Here is a 15,954-nt window from a genome sequence, read left to right as displayed (position 1 = left end):
AGTAAACATTACTGCCTCTATCGCTGCCACTAGAAAGTTTTGAAAAACTATGAGGGTACAAAACGGAACATAAGCACTTAACTGCCCAGGAGTTTGTTTACCAGCTGACTGTTTCCTCCAACAAGCTCCAGCACAAAGCACAGTCTCTCCATCTCTTTTCTTTCTCTCTGTCCCCGTGAAATGAAGCTACCTATACGTGTGATCCGAAATGTTGAGATTTGTAAACGGTCTGACAAAAAAACAATAATTGTGAAAGGTAAAGTCTAGTTACATTGGCGTGTTAAAGAACATTATGTCACGTAAATGGGCAACTCTCACCGCTGCACAACCCTGCGGCAAATCACCGGATCGCTTCTTCTGGTCTGAATGGACCCTAACCCTTACGGTGTTGGTGACTTGCTCTGCCTTTTGGTGTACAAGTGAAGGGGGACTCTTAACGCTGGCTGCGTTACATCACACCTCCAGTTTGTTTTCTGTGGCTGAACCAAGAGTGGAAAAGTTTCATTTGTTGCATTTCTTTGCTTTAAGCTGCCAAATTATAAGCAAACCTCGACTTGGAAAGAAAGGCCAAGTAACTCATAAGTAGCTTCATTATTAGGCAGAGTTTCTGTAACCTATCCTACCAGGTTACACACTTTTCTAAAGATCCAGTCCTTTGAACCTTCTGTTCAAACTTGCTCTTCTTTTCTCTCTCTTCTGTGGTTTCCAGCTGAGAATACATTACTAAGAAGTTGAGTGTGAGCATCAGTCCAGACTTTTGTTGTTGTAGTTTTGTTGTGCTCGGCTTTCCAAGCTGCCAGATGTTGACATTTGTCTCCATGTTACCCAGAATTCATTGCATTTTTGTCGCCATTTCTTGGTAGTTATTTTCCGGACTGAAGTGCATGTCCACCAGATTTCAAATTCCTTTGTTCTTAGTCAGCAAAACAAACTAAGGGTGTTTTCAAACTTGGAGACTTAATGTATGAACGTTGGTGTTCCACTCACCGCCTGAGCCGAGGAGGAGAGAAGCGTTGATTAGTTTGTCTTGTTATTCCATTTTTAAAGGAAAGTATTTATTTATTTAAATTATATTCATTTTATTTGCTTTTAATATATATATTTTTTAAATCTAAAACCAGGGGTCTTCACCGTTTTTTAAGACAAGGACCCCTTAACTGAAAGAGAGACGGAGCAGGGACCCCCTACTACATATTGTATAAAATGAAGTTGCATATTAAACTGGGCCTACAATAATGTGTAGGGCGGCCTAGAGCCTTTATACATGCCTTTTTTGCGTAGAAAACTTAGCCATTAAAATAGCCAAATAATTGTTGGCCTGATTTTATAAATCATGTTTTAATGTTACATGTGGCACAGTGAATGAACTGTATCCGTGGATGGCCTTAGTGACTACCTTACCTATAGGCCAGTAAGCCTATCATCAGCGGGGAGTTATATTTGCTAATATTTTGTTTTAATTTTTGAAAAAAGGAGGACCCCCAGAGGTCCCGGACCCCCTGTTGAAGATCCCTGTTTTAGACATGAAATTATCACTCTCATCCAGAGTGACTTCCAGTAATTCCATCACTACAATGAATTACATTTATTTTTTTACATCCCAGAATGGAATATTGGTCTGAACACTACAGGAATATTATTGCTGTAAATAATAATGTTACTTTGTTTAGTAAGTAACTGAATTATCACTATGAAGGTATAAATGCCACTAGAGATTATGCAGTTGAAAGTCATTAGTCAAATGAAATGCCACAGGTTATACTATCATGGCGTCAATGGTGTCGACACTCATTTTTTTGAAGCCATGTCCACAGGCACAGAAGCTGGATCAGCACCAAAACAATTTCATTTTTTTGTGTCCAAAACTGCTCCCGACATTTGCTGAAACCATCATCCATCAGAGAGGAGTAGTCGCTAAGTTTTTTTGCGATGGACCGGTATGGATTGTGAATTTATGATTTCAAGATGTGAGCAGCTTTCTCATGCGGTTGGAACACCATCTAGCCCTGAGCCCTGAATCCAACTGACCACTGCTCTCCCATGATTCATGATGCGTCCATGCAGAAATGTAATGCATTTTACCACAGTGCATTCTTATCTGTACATATACTGTATGTGGCCTCTGCAACTGTTAATTCGAACATGATGCGCTCTTAGCACAACACGCAATATATTTCCAGTAAATTCTTTTGTCAGTCTCCTCCATTTATATTGATCACATATTTTATTTTATGACTTGCATTTCATATTTTGGCATATCTTACAATGCACATGCTTTAAATTTATTCCTTTACTTCAATATATCCATGTCCATGTCCATGTTCAATATTTTCCTCATACTGCAATATTGTCTGGCATACATTTTTATCAAACATGTTATAGTGTTGGAATTGTAGCTTCAAAATCCTCTTTTAAATGTTTTTATTAATATTCAAATTTTACCATATGTATCTGGGATTTTACATGACCGCACGTGCAGCACTGAAAGACAAAGCAGCCTCCATGAATCTAAATCAGTTGGGGGCCACCACTGAACATTTTACCATTTACCACCAAAATTCAGACATTTTAGAGCTAGAGAAAAAAAATGAGTTACTTACTTTTGAGTTTCTGGATCTACAGAAACATAGCTGATCAACACTAAACATGTATTAGAAGAGTGTATGTTTTAAGGTTGATTATCACTATGCTTTTCATCCAATTAACAAACGGCTATAGTGCGTGGAGGTAATAAATCTGAACCTCTGGTCATGTAACATCAACTGTAAGCTGGAAAAAAAACAACTTTGGATTGGGGAGTCATTTGCATGAACAATGATAGCTTCCATGTCTGAACAGACAATGAGAAGCATGCCAACAAAAACTCAAACAAAATCAAAAGTAAATTCATTGAAGAAGATGCCAACTAAGGATAGAAAAAAAACCTTCTGGGTTCTGTAGAGTTTTTCTTCTTGGCAGCAGCTCTCAACGTTTCACTGTTTATATGGAAGATCAGAGGCCGTGGCTCACTGCGCCGTCACGTTTACACTACTAAAGAGACGCTTTGTTTACATGAGTTTAGGAAGCGGTCAAACGGGTCACATTCAGAAGCTTCTCTAACACACACACACACACACACACACACACACACACACACACACAGAGTTCCAGACGTATATACCCAAGTTCCAAGTTGTTTAACATACATTTCCATGGGCACATATGCATAAACTCATGCATGTGTTACCCCAATGTACTGTTTAAATATAGACATGCACACACTTGGAGTGAAGTGTGTGTGTGTGTGTGTGTGTGTGTGTGTGTGTGTGTGTGTGTGTGTGTTTTGCATGGTAGAAGTTGTGTATAAGAATGTAAAGAATTAATGTACATGTAGGAGTTCTGGGTTTTATGCTCCTGTTTCAGGTAGTTTCTATCTTTGTGTATGTGTGTGTCAGCTCTCTATTGCGAAACATGAGAGCCACTGAACACACACACACACACACACACACACGCACAGTTTCTTTTTTTCCCTCTTTCTCCATTCTCTTCTCCTCCTAGCCTCCCTACGTGATCCCTTCCTGGCCTGCTTTGGCCTAGAATGGCCTGGCTCAACCCTGAGGCAGCAGGACCACCCTGGCTGACCCTTAGCAATCAGATTTGGGACCGAACCGAGGGTTTCACATCCGTTACACTCTGGGAAAATTAGGAAAAAATAAATGAATGGAGGCTCGGTGAGTTTTAATGAATGCTGGGACTTGGCTCAGACGAGCTGGATCTCAGTCACGCAATAAGAGTTTACTCTGTCGTGTAGTCCAGAAATTCACACCCCGCTTTATGGATTACAGGGGAAGTGGCTCAGATGTAGATGGATTACTGCCTGGTGTAAACTGTATGCAAGTACAGTGCATACATGCACCAATAAAAATACAAAACACCAAATTACTTCCATTACCATTAGTTGCAAAAAGCCAGCTCAGTTCCAGAGGAATTGACAACCACATCTGTTTCTTTTTTCATCAGTTGAAATCTGGTGTCATTGATGGCAGTCAGAGCTCTGTAAGTAAGATTCAGAATGGGGGGGGGGGGAATCATCTAACTTGGTGCCTTATTCATTACTTAATATTATTAACATAAACTGGAGCTAAAGTTTTCAGAGATTAATATGAAGAATTGTGAACAGGCTGAGTTTCATTATGTTTGTATTATGAAGTAGAGACGAAATGAAAGCCGTGAAATAAGCAAATGTAGCTACATAAATCTCATTTGTGGTTCTCTCATAGGGAACGTATTTAGTGCAGAGGATTAAAACTTTATGAAACAAAGACTGCTGTAACATCATAAATATGTAAACTGTAACTGTAAACTGTAATCTCTATGCAAGCCTTATTGTATATATTTCTGGTATTTATGTACATTACAAACCTCTCGCTTGTCCTTTGCTCCTGTTTCTCCTTCACCCTTTCTTTCATTTGATGGGCCCTATTTTAACGATCTAAGCGCACGGCGTGAAGTGCCTGGCGCAGGTGCGTTTAGGACGTGTCCAAATCCAGTTTGACGGCGGAAAAAAGGGTCCGTGCGCCGGGCGCATGGTTCAAAAGGGTTGTACTTAGTGCCTTCATTAATCAGAGGTGTGTTTTGGGCGTAACATGCAATAAACCAATCAGAGTGTCATCTCCCTTTCCCTTTAAAAGCCAGGCGCGTTTGGACCTTGGAGCATTGTTATTATGATGGAGGATTTGCACCGTAATATTTTTATTTGTAATCTTTTGCATGTTTGTGTGCTGCCGCGCTTCCCTGTGTGTGTGTGTGTGTGTGTGTGTGTGTGTGTGTGTAACAAGTATTGTGTGCGCGCGCTGTGGGACATTTTAATATATATATATATATATATATATATATATATATATATATATATATATATATATATATATATATATATATATATATACTCTTACAAGATTCATCTCCTTTGGAACAGTGTATGTTTTTGTCCTTCGCCTACAGCTGCTGTGTGTGTGCTGCTGTCCAATGTGTCTTTGATTGTGTGTGTGTGTGTGTGTGTGTGTGTGTGTGTGTGTGTGTGTCAACCTTTTTTTTTCCCCAAAGCATTTTGAAGGGATTTGTCGCAAAGTGCTTTACAGAAAAATGCAAGACTATAAAAGTGGTGATGTGTTTGTGTGTGCACGTGCTGTGCAGTGTTGGTTGTGTGAGGAAGAGGAGGGGAGGTAGCGCCTTCTGACTTTTATTGTTATTCCAGTTTTTATTCGTCTCAGATGGCGACTCAATCCCCTGTTCACCACACACTGCCTTCTTTGTTCTCTCTCTCTCTTTCCCACTCTCCCTCCCTGTCTCTCCATTTTTCTCTTTTCCTCTTTCCATCTTTTCTCTGCTTCCTCTCTTCTATTTGTCATGCTGTCCCCTGATTTCTGTATTTCTTCTGTCTCTCCTTTCCCTCTGCCTTCTTCTCTTTCCGCCTCTCTTCCTTCTCCACGTCCCCTCATCCGCCTCCCCTCTTTTTACCTCCCATTCTTTCCTTCTCTCTGTATTGTTCTGCAGCACTCCTCTTCTTCATCACACACATGCACACGCTTCTCCACACTTATCAAACACACCGCATCGTTTTCATACAGATGGTTGACTCTCACACTGCATCTTTCACTTTGCAAGTTTGGTGTCGAGCATCAAAAAGTTGATGAGAAACTTTTTAAATGACATAGTTTTATTTTTCGAATCAGCTTTAACCTTCACTGCTCACGTACAGTGAGAGTCACATCTCCGAAACGAATGAGTCCTTGTGTATCGGCCTGTGGAAATCCAGTACAAAATCAAATGCTTGTTTTGAATTCAATAAAAACCCCACACGTTGGACATTTTATCTCTGAGTGAAGATCAGGTTAGTTGTGTTTGAGGTCAGACCCACAACAGCGATCCGACCTGATCCTGACCGGTACAGGTCAAAGGTCAATGTTTAACACCGCACCGATGGTCAACTCAGATTGCCTTGTTTGCCTCTGCATGTCACGAGACACACACACACACACACACACACACACACACACACACACACACACACACACACACGGATGAAGCAGTAGCAGACCAGGAATGCCTCAGAAGGAGAATTTACCTTCCAGATTTGTTTTTCCCTCACTGTTTTGCTTTTTATATCATTTGCACATGGCAAAGAAAGGTCAAACACACACACACACACGCCTCTGTCTCAACTTCTTGTGCGGTATAGAGCCCCATCTCCACCCCTCTTGACATTTAACCTCTTCCAAACAGTCAATACTCACTTTAACCCATGCTGTCAAGTACTATAACCTGAGGATAGCTCCAGCACTGCGCTATGTTGTGTTCCTCTGGGTTCCCCAGAGTAGTTGTTGAGTAGTCCTCAGAAATGAAGAGAAACTAATAGAGCTGGTTAACAATTACCACATTTTCTTTCTACAATCCCAAAATTGACCTCATGTTGCCATGTTCAGTTATGTTTAGGTTGTGTAAATTCCTAAATAATATTTTTTTAATCCTCCAAGTACACACAATGTACACCGGCAAGTAGGTCAACAAAGCAGCAACTTATGAGATAAGAGAAAGAGAAGGGGACCGTGATGGAGAGAAGGGGGGCAGCAGGAGAACACTTGCAACGAGATAGAGGAGAGGTTGATTTAAGTGATGCAGGCTTATGTAGAAAAGAAGAATAGGGCTCCCTCCTTTTCTGTAGAGGAAATAGAGGGAGGTATAGGGAGATAAAGAAGGTGTAGAAGCAATGAAAAGGTGACGGAAAGTTAGAAAAACAGAACTGATGAGGGTGAGAAGAAAGTAGAGATGGAGAAAAGCCGGGAAAGGGGGGGGGGGGGAAGGAGGTAGCGAAGGAGAGGTTGTAAAACAAGGATTTCACTCTCCTTCGTGGAATTTGTTTTTGTTGGCGGTGGTGTTAATGGGTTAATGTGCCTGAGAACACTGGGACCAGTCTGAATAGTCTCACCGGGTCGGACCTCCAGGTCGTACAGAAGTACGCGTTACCTGAAGCTCGCAGGTTCAATGCCCACAGCAGCCCCCTGACCTGTCCAGATGTGCTTGTATATATGATGACAAGCTGAAAAGAAAAGAGACCAGGATGCTAGAGAGAGAGAAAGAGAGGGAGAGAGAGGATGAGGGATTACTTTGTGTCTTTCTCTGGTGTTGTTTGTTGGTCTTAATGGGCCTGGGAACACTTAAAGCACTTAAACCAGTCTGACCAGTCTGACCTCCAGGTCACACAGGTTAAAAGCCTTCTGCTGACAGACAGGATGACAGGGAGGGACAAAAAGAGAGCGAGGAAAAAGAAAAGAGGACGGCGAAATGAAAGGGAGGTAAAAGAAAGAGGGAGAAGCAGGAGAGTGAGAACTGAGTGAGATGGGCGGAGAAGGGAGACCAAGATGAAGAGAAGAAAGTGAGGGAACATGAGAGGGAGGATGAGGTGGGGAGGAAAAGACAGAAGAGTAGAGGAGAGATGGAATGTGGTTATTTCAGCCTGACATTACATATTACTAGCTGATTTTGGATTAGTACAGGTGTATTGGAGTGGTGTGGAATTGCAGTACCGAAATAAATCAGTTTTCACCTTTTTATGCTTTTATTTAGACAGAAACAGTGAGAAAAGAGGAGAGAGAGGGGAAGACCTGCAGCATAGGGCGCAGGGTCGGACTCAAACCATGGCCACTGTGGTGAGGACTTAGCCTTAATGGATGGTACGCGCCCTACCCAGTGAGCTCAAGAGGCACCCCGATTTCTGCTTCATTTGATGTTGTTTATAGCTTAGTAAAATGTATTATGGTTACATATTTAATTTCCAGTGAAGTTTATTATTTAATGCCCTTTGTCCAATGCATATGGCTTCATCACGTTCCGGCTCATCTGCGGCTGCCGGAGGCATTCAGTTGCCATATTTTTGTGTCTGAAGCATGACATTTACGATGATATTTAAGATTGTATACAATTGGCCTATATTTACTGACTTACTAACTGACTTAAAATGAATTTGTAATGATGCCTTTCATGTGGCACTTGACACATGTATAGCGTTGTTCTGTGTTTATACTGTAAGTAGAAAAGAGAAGAAAGGGAGAAAAGAGAGCGACATATATGGGGAGACAACAGTTGCCGTGCAGTACAGTAATGAAACTAGTAGCAGTACAGCCACAACGAATCTGTTTCAACATCTAAATGAGTTGAGAAATGTCACTTCTCCCGCGGATAACTTGTTCCAGCACATAACTTCTAAAATAATGAACTATTCTTTTTCGATTTGGTTAGATTTCACAGTCGAAAAATAACCCTTGATGTCAGAATTTTGTGTGTGTTTTACAAGGATACTGAATATTCCACTCAGTTCTATTAAGGGATCCTTATCACAACGAAAATTAATATTGGCAGATATATTGCGACACTTTTTAACTCTCTGTATGGATTTCACTACTGGCCTTAAAAATTCCAGCATCAGTCATACTCAGGTAGTGATATAGAAGAAAAGATGAAGAGATATGAACATTAAGGGCGCAAGAAAATGGAGAGATGGATGCTAGAGAGGGGAGAGGAGTGTGTGAGAAGGAGGGAGAGGAGAGAAGAATGGGCAGAGGAGGTCAAGCTGTCAGGGCGTCTGACAGAGTGTGGAGAAAGTCTCTGTCTACTTTTTATCGTTAATCTTCTCTTCTGTCTGTCGGAGGGGAGGTGTCTTTCTCTCTCCTTTCATCTCCTCTCATCCATCTCGGATCCTCTTGCTCTGTCTATCTTCATCTCGAGAGGCCTCGTCTCACCCTCGGCATTCCTGGTTTGCTACTGGTGTGTGTGTGTGTGTGTGTGTGTGTAAGGTCAGTGAGGGAATTTTTAATGAACACATTTAGAAACACAATGTTATACAGTCAGAAATAAATATTTCCAAACACACACTGCTTCTTCACTTTAATTCACTACACATGCACGTTTTCCATTAGCACACACACGCGCACACACACACACACATACTTGGGGTTCAGTCACCTGTAACAGTCCGAGCTCAGGAGCATCACGCCCCATTACACCACTACACTGCCGTGTGTGTGTGTGTGTGTGTGTGTGTGTGTGTGTGTGTGTGTGACTGCATGAAGCCATTAGCTGTAATATATCCTTTCCTCTCTGTCTGTATTTGATTCTTGCTTTTCCTCTCCAGCGTGTTTGCTCTCTCTCTCTCTCTCTCTCTCTCTCTCTCTCTCTCTCTCTCTCTCTCTCTCTCTCTCTCTCTCTGTTGGTTTTGGGATATTTGAAGGGAAGCTACAAGTCATCGCCCCTCTCTCATGCTACACATAATTTCAGTGTTGGGTATATATGCGCACTGGAAGTTACTGTTGTTAATCCTCTGTCCTCACCTTGCCTGGAGATGTTTAGCATGTGTGTGTGTGTACATTAAGGGTTCTGGTTAGTATTGGATTTGCTGTATCCTGTCGTGTCCACACCTTGAAAAAATGCTGACTCTTTTAGTTTGTGTGTGTGTGTGTGTGTGTGCGCCCTGTTACTTATCCATCGTTCTACCTTCTCTTTCTGTAAAGAGAAATGAAAGGAAACCACTCGCAGGCAAAATGACATTAAAATTTGTAAAAACTCATTGCTTAAAGGCATTCTCATGTGATTTACACTTCCAGACAGTTGAAGGACTTGAAAAGGACTTGAAAAATGACACAGCAGCAATATCCTTACTAGTATGTGTCAAGCTCCTAAAACATTGACTCCTACATTTCCCATAATGTCGATCTTTTATTAATTCCCCCCTGCCTTCTAAACGCCTTTCAAACATTGGCACAGCAAACTTTATACAACTATTTTATTACAAGACAAGTAGTTCTCCTTGTGACGAATGAACTAAACTTCATGAGTAAAATCGGTGCCCCTTCAGTATTTAGCCTTGGAACATCGCCTTGCGTAACAATTTGCCGACTGGGTCACTCTAGGAATTACTCTTTTTTTTTAAAAAAAAGCCCTAAAACGTTGCAGGTTAAATGCCATTTTGACTACGGCTGGGTACTGGCATACGCTGACTTAGTTACGGTACCAGTAACAACTGTCATTTTCTTTTAGCAAAATTAATACAATTCTTATTTTATTCAAGAATTGAAGCCAACAATTTTTAAATGTGTAAATGATGTTAAATGATAAGCAGCCAAACGAGATTAATTCCAAGAAGAAGAAAAAAATGCATAAATGCTAAATTAGATTGAAACAAGAAACAACAGTAGATTAGTAAAAATCTGAGCAAGATTGTAATGCCAGCTTTCAGTACAGTTTGTGTTACTCTGTGCTACAGAAGACCCATTCGGCAGTATGGCACCCTGGGGATCTTGGGTTAAGTTGGCGATCATGAGCAGAAACGTCTTTGATTTTGCCCCCAGCCGGGGACTTTTGTTGCATGCCCCCTGCTCTAGGACTGGGCGATATGGAGAAAATCATATATCACAATATTCTTGACCAAATTCCTCAACGTCGATATCGCAGGGTTGACAATTGGTGCTTTAACAAAATGTTATTCACCCAATGACATTTTTGATAAATAATCATCAGAAATGGGGATATAATGACTAAGTGGGTAAATGTAAATAATATAACAGCTAAAACAGTCTGTTAAGATCAGAAAATGACATCACTTTACTCTAATGCAGCCTTTAAAACCAGGAAAAGACATCATTTACCATATTACGACCAAAATCTAAGACTATATCTAGTCTCTTATCGATATAATATCGATATGTTGCCCAGCCCTACCCCCACTCTCTTTCTCCCATCATTTCCTGTTATCTCCTTACTGTCAGATGTACAATAAAGCATACAATTCCTCAAACATAAAGTATTAGGGTATGACTTTTAAAATGACCAGTAAAAGAAGCCTTCAGTGAGAGATTGCAGTGGCAGAGACAGAAGACTTGCTGCTTTCATTCTAATGTGAATGCATCTTTAAGCTCTCTCTCTCTCTCTCTCTCTCTCTCTCTCTCTCTCTCTCTCTCTCTCTCTCTCTCTCTCTCCAGGTGCTGGTTCCTCAACAGTTGTGGCATTTTCGGCTTTCCTCAACGGCCGCTACCCCGCTGCTGACCTGACTGGAGACATCACTGTGTCCTTCAGCTTGCCCACGGGTAAACATTTACACACACACACACACACACACGCACGCACACGCTGGTTTCCATGTGTGCTAGTTTATTTCCAATTAAAAATTTTATTTTAACAGGATAATCATTTTGACAGATGTGTTTTCCAGAAACATAATTGGTAATGACTTACTGTTTAACAACGCATAAATCAATCAACTTGTTTGGCTGTAACAGTGTTGAGTGTTCACTTGTTCTTTGTTGTTTTGTTGAGAACGATGCTGACTGAGGCTCTTTGGTAGAACTGTTTTCAATCTCTCCATCCACCTGACATGGCCCTATCTATAGGCTATATAAGTCTTTAAAAGGAAACCCCAAACTCCCTGCATTAATGTAAGTTACATTATGAATTTAGTCGCAGTGTGAACTGTGCAGTGTTCTGTAACGATGCTGAACACCAGCTGCTAAGAGAGCACTGACTTGACGTAAGGACATCTGGGCTCTTTCCAGACAAGCCCAGTTCATCCCCTTACTCCCTCCAGGCGTCTGTTTCCAGGCCCTGCAATAATTCTGGAAGATATTACTTTCCCCTTGCAAACCAACAAAACCGCTCTTTATTTCAAATGTCACAGATGTCCTTTTTTTTTCTTTTTTTAAACACTGATTTTAACATTCGTTCAAAAAGCAGCTCATGAAAAAGAAATATCTGTGTTTTCATGCTATTGATTCCTTTGGATTGCATTTGCTTTGGCAGACCTGTGCTGGTGGAACAGTGTTCCCTCCCCAGAAGCACATTTAATGTGAAATGTCTGGAAATATTGGGGAAGTGTTGCTTTTTTGTTCAGCTTTATTGTGATGCTAAAAATAGCCAAAAATAAGGAGTAGTTCAATGGGTCTTGGACGCCAAGCAGCTGGGGTTGGAGTGTGTGTTTGGGGCTGATCTCGTGTTTTGGAAGGGACCTGTTGGACTGGAGGTAGATTTGGAAGAGGTTTATTAAAAGTTGGAGGAAGAAGAGGCACGCAAAGATGTGAAAAAAAAAAGAGGTGAGGTAGGCTAGGAGTTGGATGAGGGTAAGGAGGTAAGGAGGGGAATTATGCCTGGGTGGAGAAGAGGAAAGGGAGGAAGGATACAAAAGGTTGAGAGAAAGGAGGGAAGGTATTTTAGGGGCCCAAGACCAGGCGTTCCTGTTCATCTCAAAGGTGTTGGACGAGGTTACTTCTCATGTGGCGATTGTTCCAACAAAAGATAAAATGGTTGCATATGCGATAAGTTTTCAGAGTCGTAAAATCCTCTTGATCAGTATTATAAACCATTGTGCAGTGTTTTGGCATCTTATAAGGCTGTTACTCAGACAATTCAATTCAATTGTATTCGTAGTATCAAACCATAACAAAATTTATCTCAAGACACTTTACAGATAGAGTAGGTCTAGACCACACTATAATTTACCGAGACCCAACAATTCCAACAATTCCCCCAAGAGCAAGCATTTAGTGCAACAAAAAAAAACTTCCTTTTAAGCAGAAACCTTGGACAGACTGCAGGCTCTTGGTGGGTGGTGTCTGCCAGTGCTGGTTGGGACACGGAGACACTGATACAGATATATAGAGAAATATGATTCATAATAATTATAGAAGTTGTTATAATGAACAGTGGCAATTATTGTAACAATAAAGATAATGGAACTATGACTAGAAATAATAGTTTGTAGCAGTTCAGGGCCTCCTCTCATCCTCTAAATGCTCTCCCGGTATGGGAGGAATGCATCACTTTGTCTCTATCTCTTTCTTTCTTTCTGCGCTTGCACCCAGGGGTGATGGTTACGCCTTGACACCAGCCACCCCGCAAAACAACATCCCACCCAGTGGCTACTGTGCCCGTCTTTAAGCCCTACAAGGGCTTTGACATTTAAGAAGACTATTGACCACTTAAGCCCTTTAAAGAAGGCTCGACGGTGGCTGTAGTCGTTACAATCTAGAAAGAATTTCATTAGTGCTCCTATGTGATTTTCCTAACACCCTGACAATGGGCTTTACACAAACACACGTCAGAGGGATCAAGTGGTCAAATTGGCACGTACAGTGCATTGTTAGCTCATACACAATGGGCATTTTCATCCGAGCTGTCAAAGATAAGTTGCGACTGTGCGGATAATTTCCATAAAACACAGCCAGCCATGATTCATTGGTTGCTTAGCCAATTCATGTGGAAACCTAGGGAGCTGGTTGGCAGTCTGTATTGTTTTCTCCTGTTTTATTGAGCTTGCCAGAGTGACCAGCATCTCCACATGTTGATGTCTCCAGGAGGCTGCCATATTTTTGTTAGGTCCTAACTTGTTTAACGACCAGGTCTGTAATCCATTTCCAAGTAACCCTTTTAGGCCCAATGAAGTTGTTGGTGTTGCTAGTCACATCTGCCAAGCAGATCATGTTCTCAGTCCTGTTTTTTTGCATTGTATAACAAGATTTAGTTCACTTGTTCTTTTGTCCAAGGAACAAGTGAATTGTTTTTGGTGATTGTTTTTTTGAATAGATTTTATTTTACCTTTTTTTTTCTTCAACTGCTCCACTCATTTCTAGGAACAAAATATTTTTTTGTTTGTTTGATACTATATGTATTTGAATGCATCTGTCTGCAATTGCACGCTTATGAATATCTTTTCTTTTGTTAAAATAGTAATTTTAGGGGCTTGTGCAGCCTTGAATGCCAGACGTTTTAACTCTCTGTGTGCTATTTAGTTTTCAGTTACAGTGGAAGTTTGAGTTTATTTATTTATTTCATATTCAAGATAAGATAAAATACACCTTTATTGATCCCCAGCAGGGAAATCTGGTTAGATTGTAAGAATCCCCAAAAAAAAGTCTATTTTATAGCACTGGTGTTTCTGTTTTAAATTATACAAAAGAACACCTTCTCAACCGACTCACTCACTTATTTTTTGATATAATAAAGGCTTGCAGTCATGAAACACTCAACTGCCTTTTTTCTCTCTACCACACCAGCTAATGGATCCAGGATTTCACTCATTCCAGCCAGTGTCATTTCTCAGCCGGTACAGGAGATTTTAGAACAGGAAAGGCTGATTGAACACTGGCTGGCAGCGGGCCAGGAGTGGCTACCGTATGTGTGTGCTCTGAGTGCCTCCTTGCTCCATTTGACATGCCCTTCACGTTTAACTGGAGCTTTCACTCAACATTGATGCTTTTAGTTCTGTCTCTCTTTTTTTCTTTTTTTACTTTCTCTCCCTTCCTCTGTGTGTTGTCCGAGCCTTTTTTTTATTGTTTTCCTCGTTTTCTCCCCTCTAATTCCGCTTTTTCTTTCTTTTCTTTGGCGATGCAGAGTGCAGTAAGAAGAATAGTAATGACAGGAGTTAATGTGTGTGTTTTAGGATTAGAAAATACTAAATATGAACATATTCACTTCAGACATAGTATGGCGTTGATCATGTATTCGTGAGAGGTGGATCAGCTGTAAAAGTCACTTCAGTTTGAGAATTTCTTGAATCATATGTGTATATATATGTGTATATATATATGTATGTATGTATATATATAGATAGATATATGGATATATATATAGATATATATATATATATATAGATATATGTATGTATATATATATATATGTGTGTATGTATATATGTGTGTGTGTGTATATATATATATATATATATGTATGTGTATATTTGTGTGTGTATGTATGTATGTATATATATATATATATATATATATACATATACACACACATATATATACATGTGTGTAGTATATATACATATGTGTGTGTAGTATATATACATACATATACATATATATACATACACACACACATACATACACACACACATATATATGTGTGTGTGTTTATATATATATATATATATATATATCAGAAACTGGTTTTAATTACAATAGGGAATACAATAAATCAATAATAACACCTCAAAAGTATATGAGGCGGTCAGTGCTGTATTTGTATTGTACCACTCTATTGGGAGATAATATATTGTTAGGTTCTCAGTTTTGTTAATTGAATAAATGTGATGTACTTGACATAAAATGACAATTAGAAATATCTGAATATTTGAGAGAGAGAGAGATTGATGCAGAGTTATTACAGGAAAGAGACACACGCAGCAGTCAGGAAGCGTGACTTTCATCAGGTTTAATAACACGTGAACCTTCTGACTCAGCACCTCCAGTGCCTTTTCATTGGCCTGCAACCTGCCATCTGCTTCTCATTCACCTTTGCAGGAAATCCTCTTCAACCAATCAAATCAGAGCTTAATCTGCCAGACTTCTATTGCTGTGGTCTAAAGGTTAGAGAAGCAGGCGGCTGGATGTTGAAATCCCAGAGCAGCTGGGGGAAATCTGGCAGTGAGGAGCAGGGATAAAAGATGCTCTCCCTTCCTAAAGAACAAATTAGTTTTGCAGCCTGAGTCTCATTTTCATAGTTCAGTGTTACTTTTCTACCCTTTTTTGAGCGTTGCTGCTTAGTTTCGCAGATCACTAAATCTTCCAAATAGGAGACAAAAGAGGATTTTAATTGTTGTCTTCCACATGGTTTTCATACATGTGGCAACTAGGGCTTATTAGCTTGATGCTTACATATAATGTTTGTTTTTTATAGTCAACAATTTACACTTATAAACATTTATGTTGAACACGCATAGTTTCAAAAGGTCTATGGAACCTGGTAATTTACTGAATGCTGCTGCTAACTTGCTATGCAGTTTTGGTACTGTCATGGCACAGGTCTTACTGGAGAAATATCAGGCCACAACATAAGTTATTTAACTATTATTTGAATAATATATGTAATATGGAATAGCATTTTATCTTGACTTTAAAGTGAAAGTTAAAATTGCATTTGGGAGCATCTTAT

General features: G+C 40.1%; 1 protein-coding gene across 1 annotated transcript in view; it reads left to right on the top strand.

Annotated features, from left to right (window-relative positions):
• The window catches only part of bbs9 (Bardet-Biedl syndrome 9), a 193,951-nt gene that overhangs the window by 35,177 nt on the left and 142,820 nt on the right, over positions 1-15,954 (top strand). Inside the window, exon 14 of the mRNA XM_078252100.1 lies at positions 11,010-11,114. Coding sequence (XP_078108226.1) covers positions 11,010-11,114 — 105 coding nt within the window. The remainder of the gene's footprint in view (positions 1-11,009; positions 11,115-15,954) is intronic.

The sequence above is a fragment of the Sander vitreus genome, chromosome 6, assembly GCF_031162955.1.
Source record: "Sander vitreus isolate 19-12246 chromosome 6, sanVit1, whole genome shotgun sequence".
Taxonomy (NCBI): Eukaryota; Metazoa; Chordata; class Actinopteri; order Perciformes; family Percidae; genus Sander; species Sander vitreus.
Note: the sequence above shows the minus strand (reverse complement) of the source record. Positions and strands in the feature narration are given on the sequence as shown.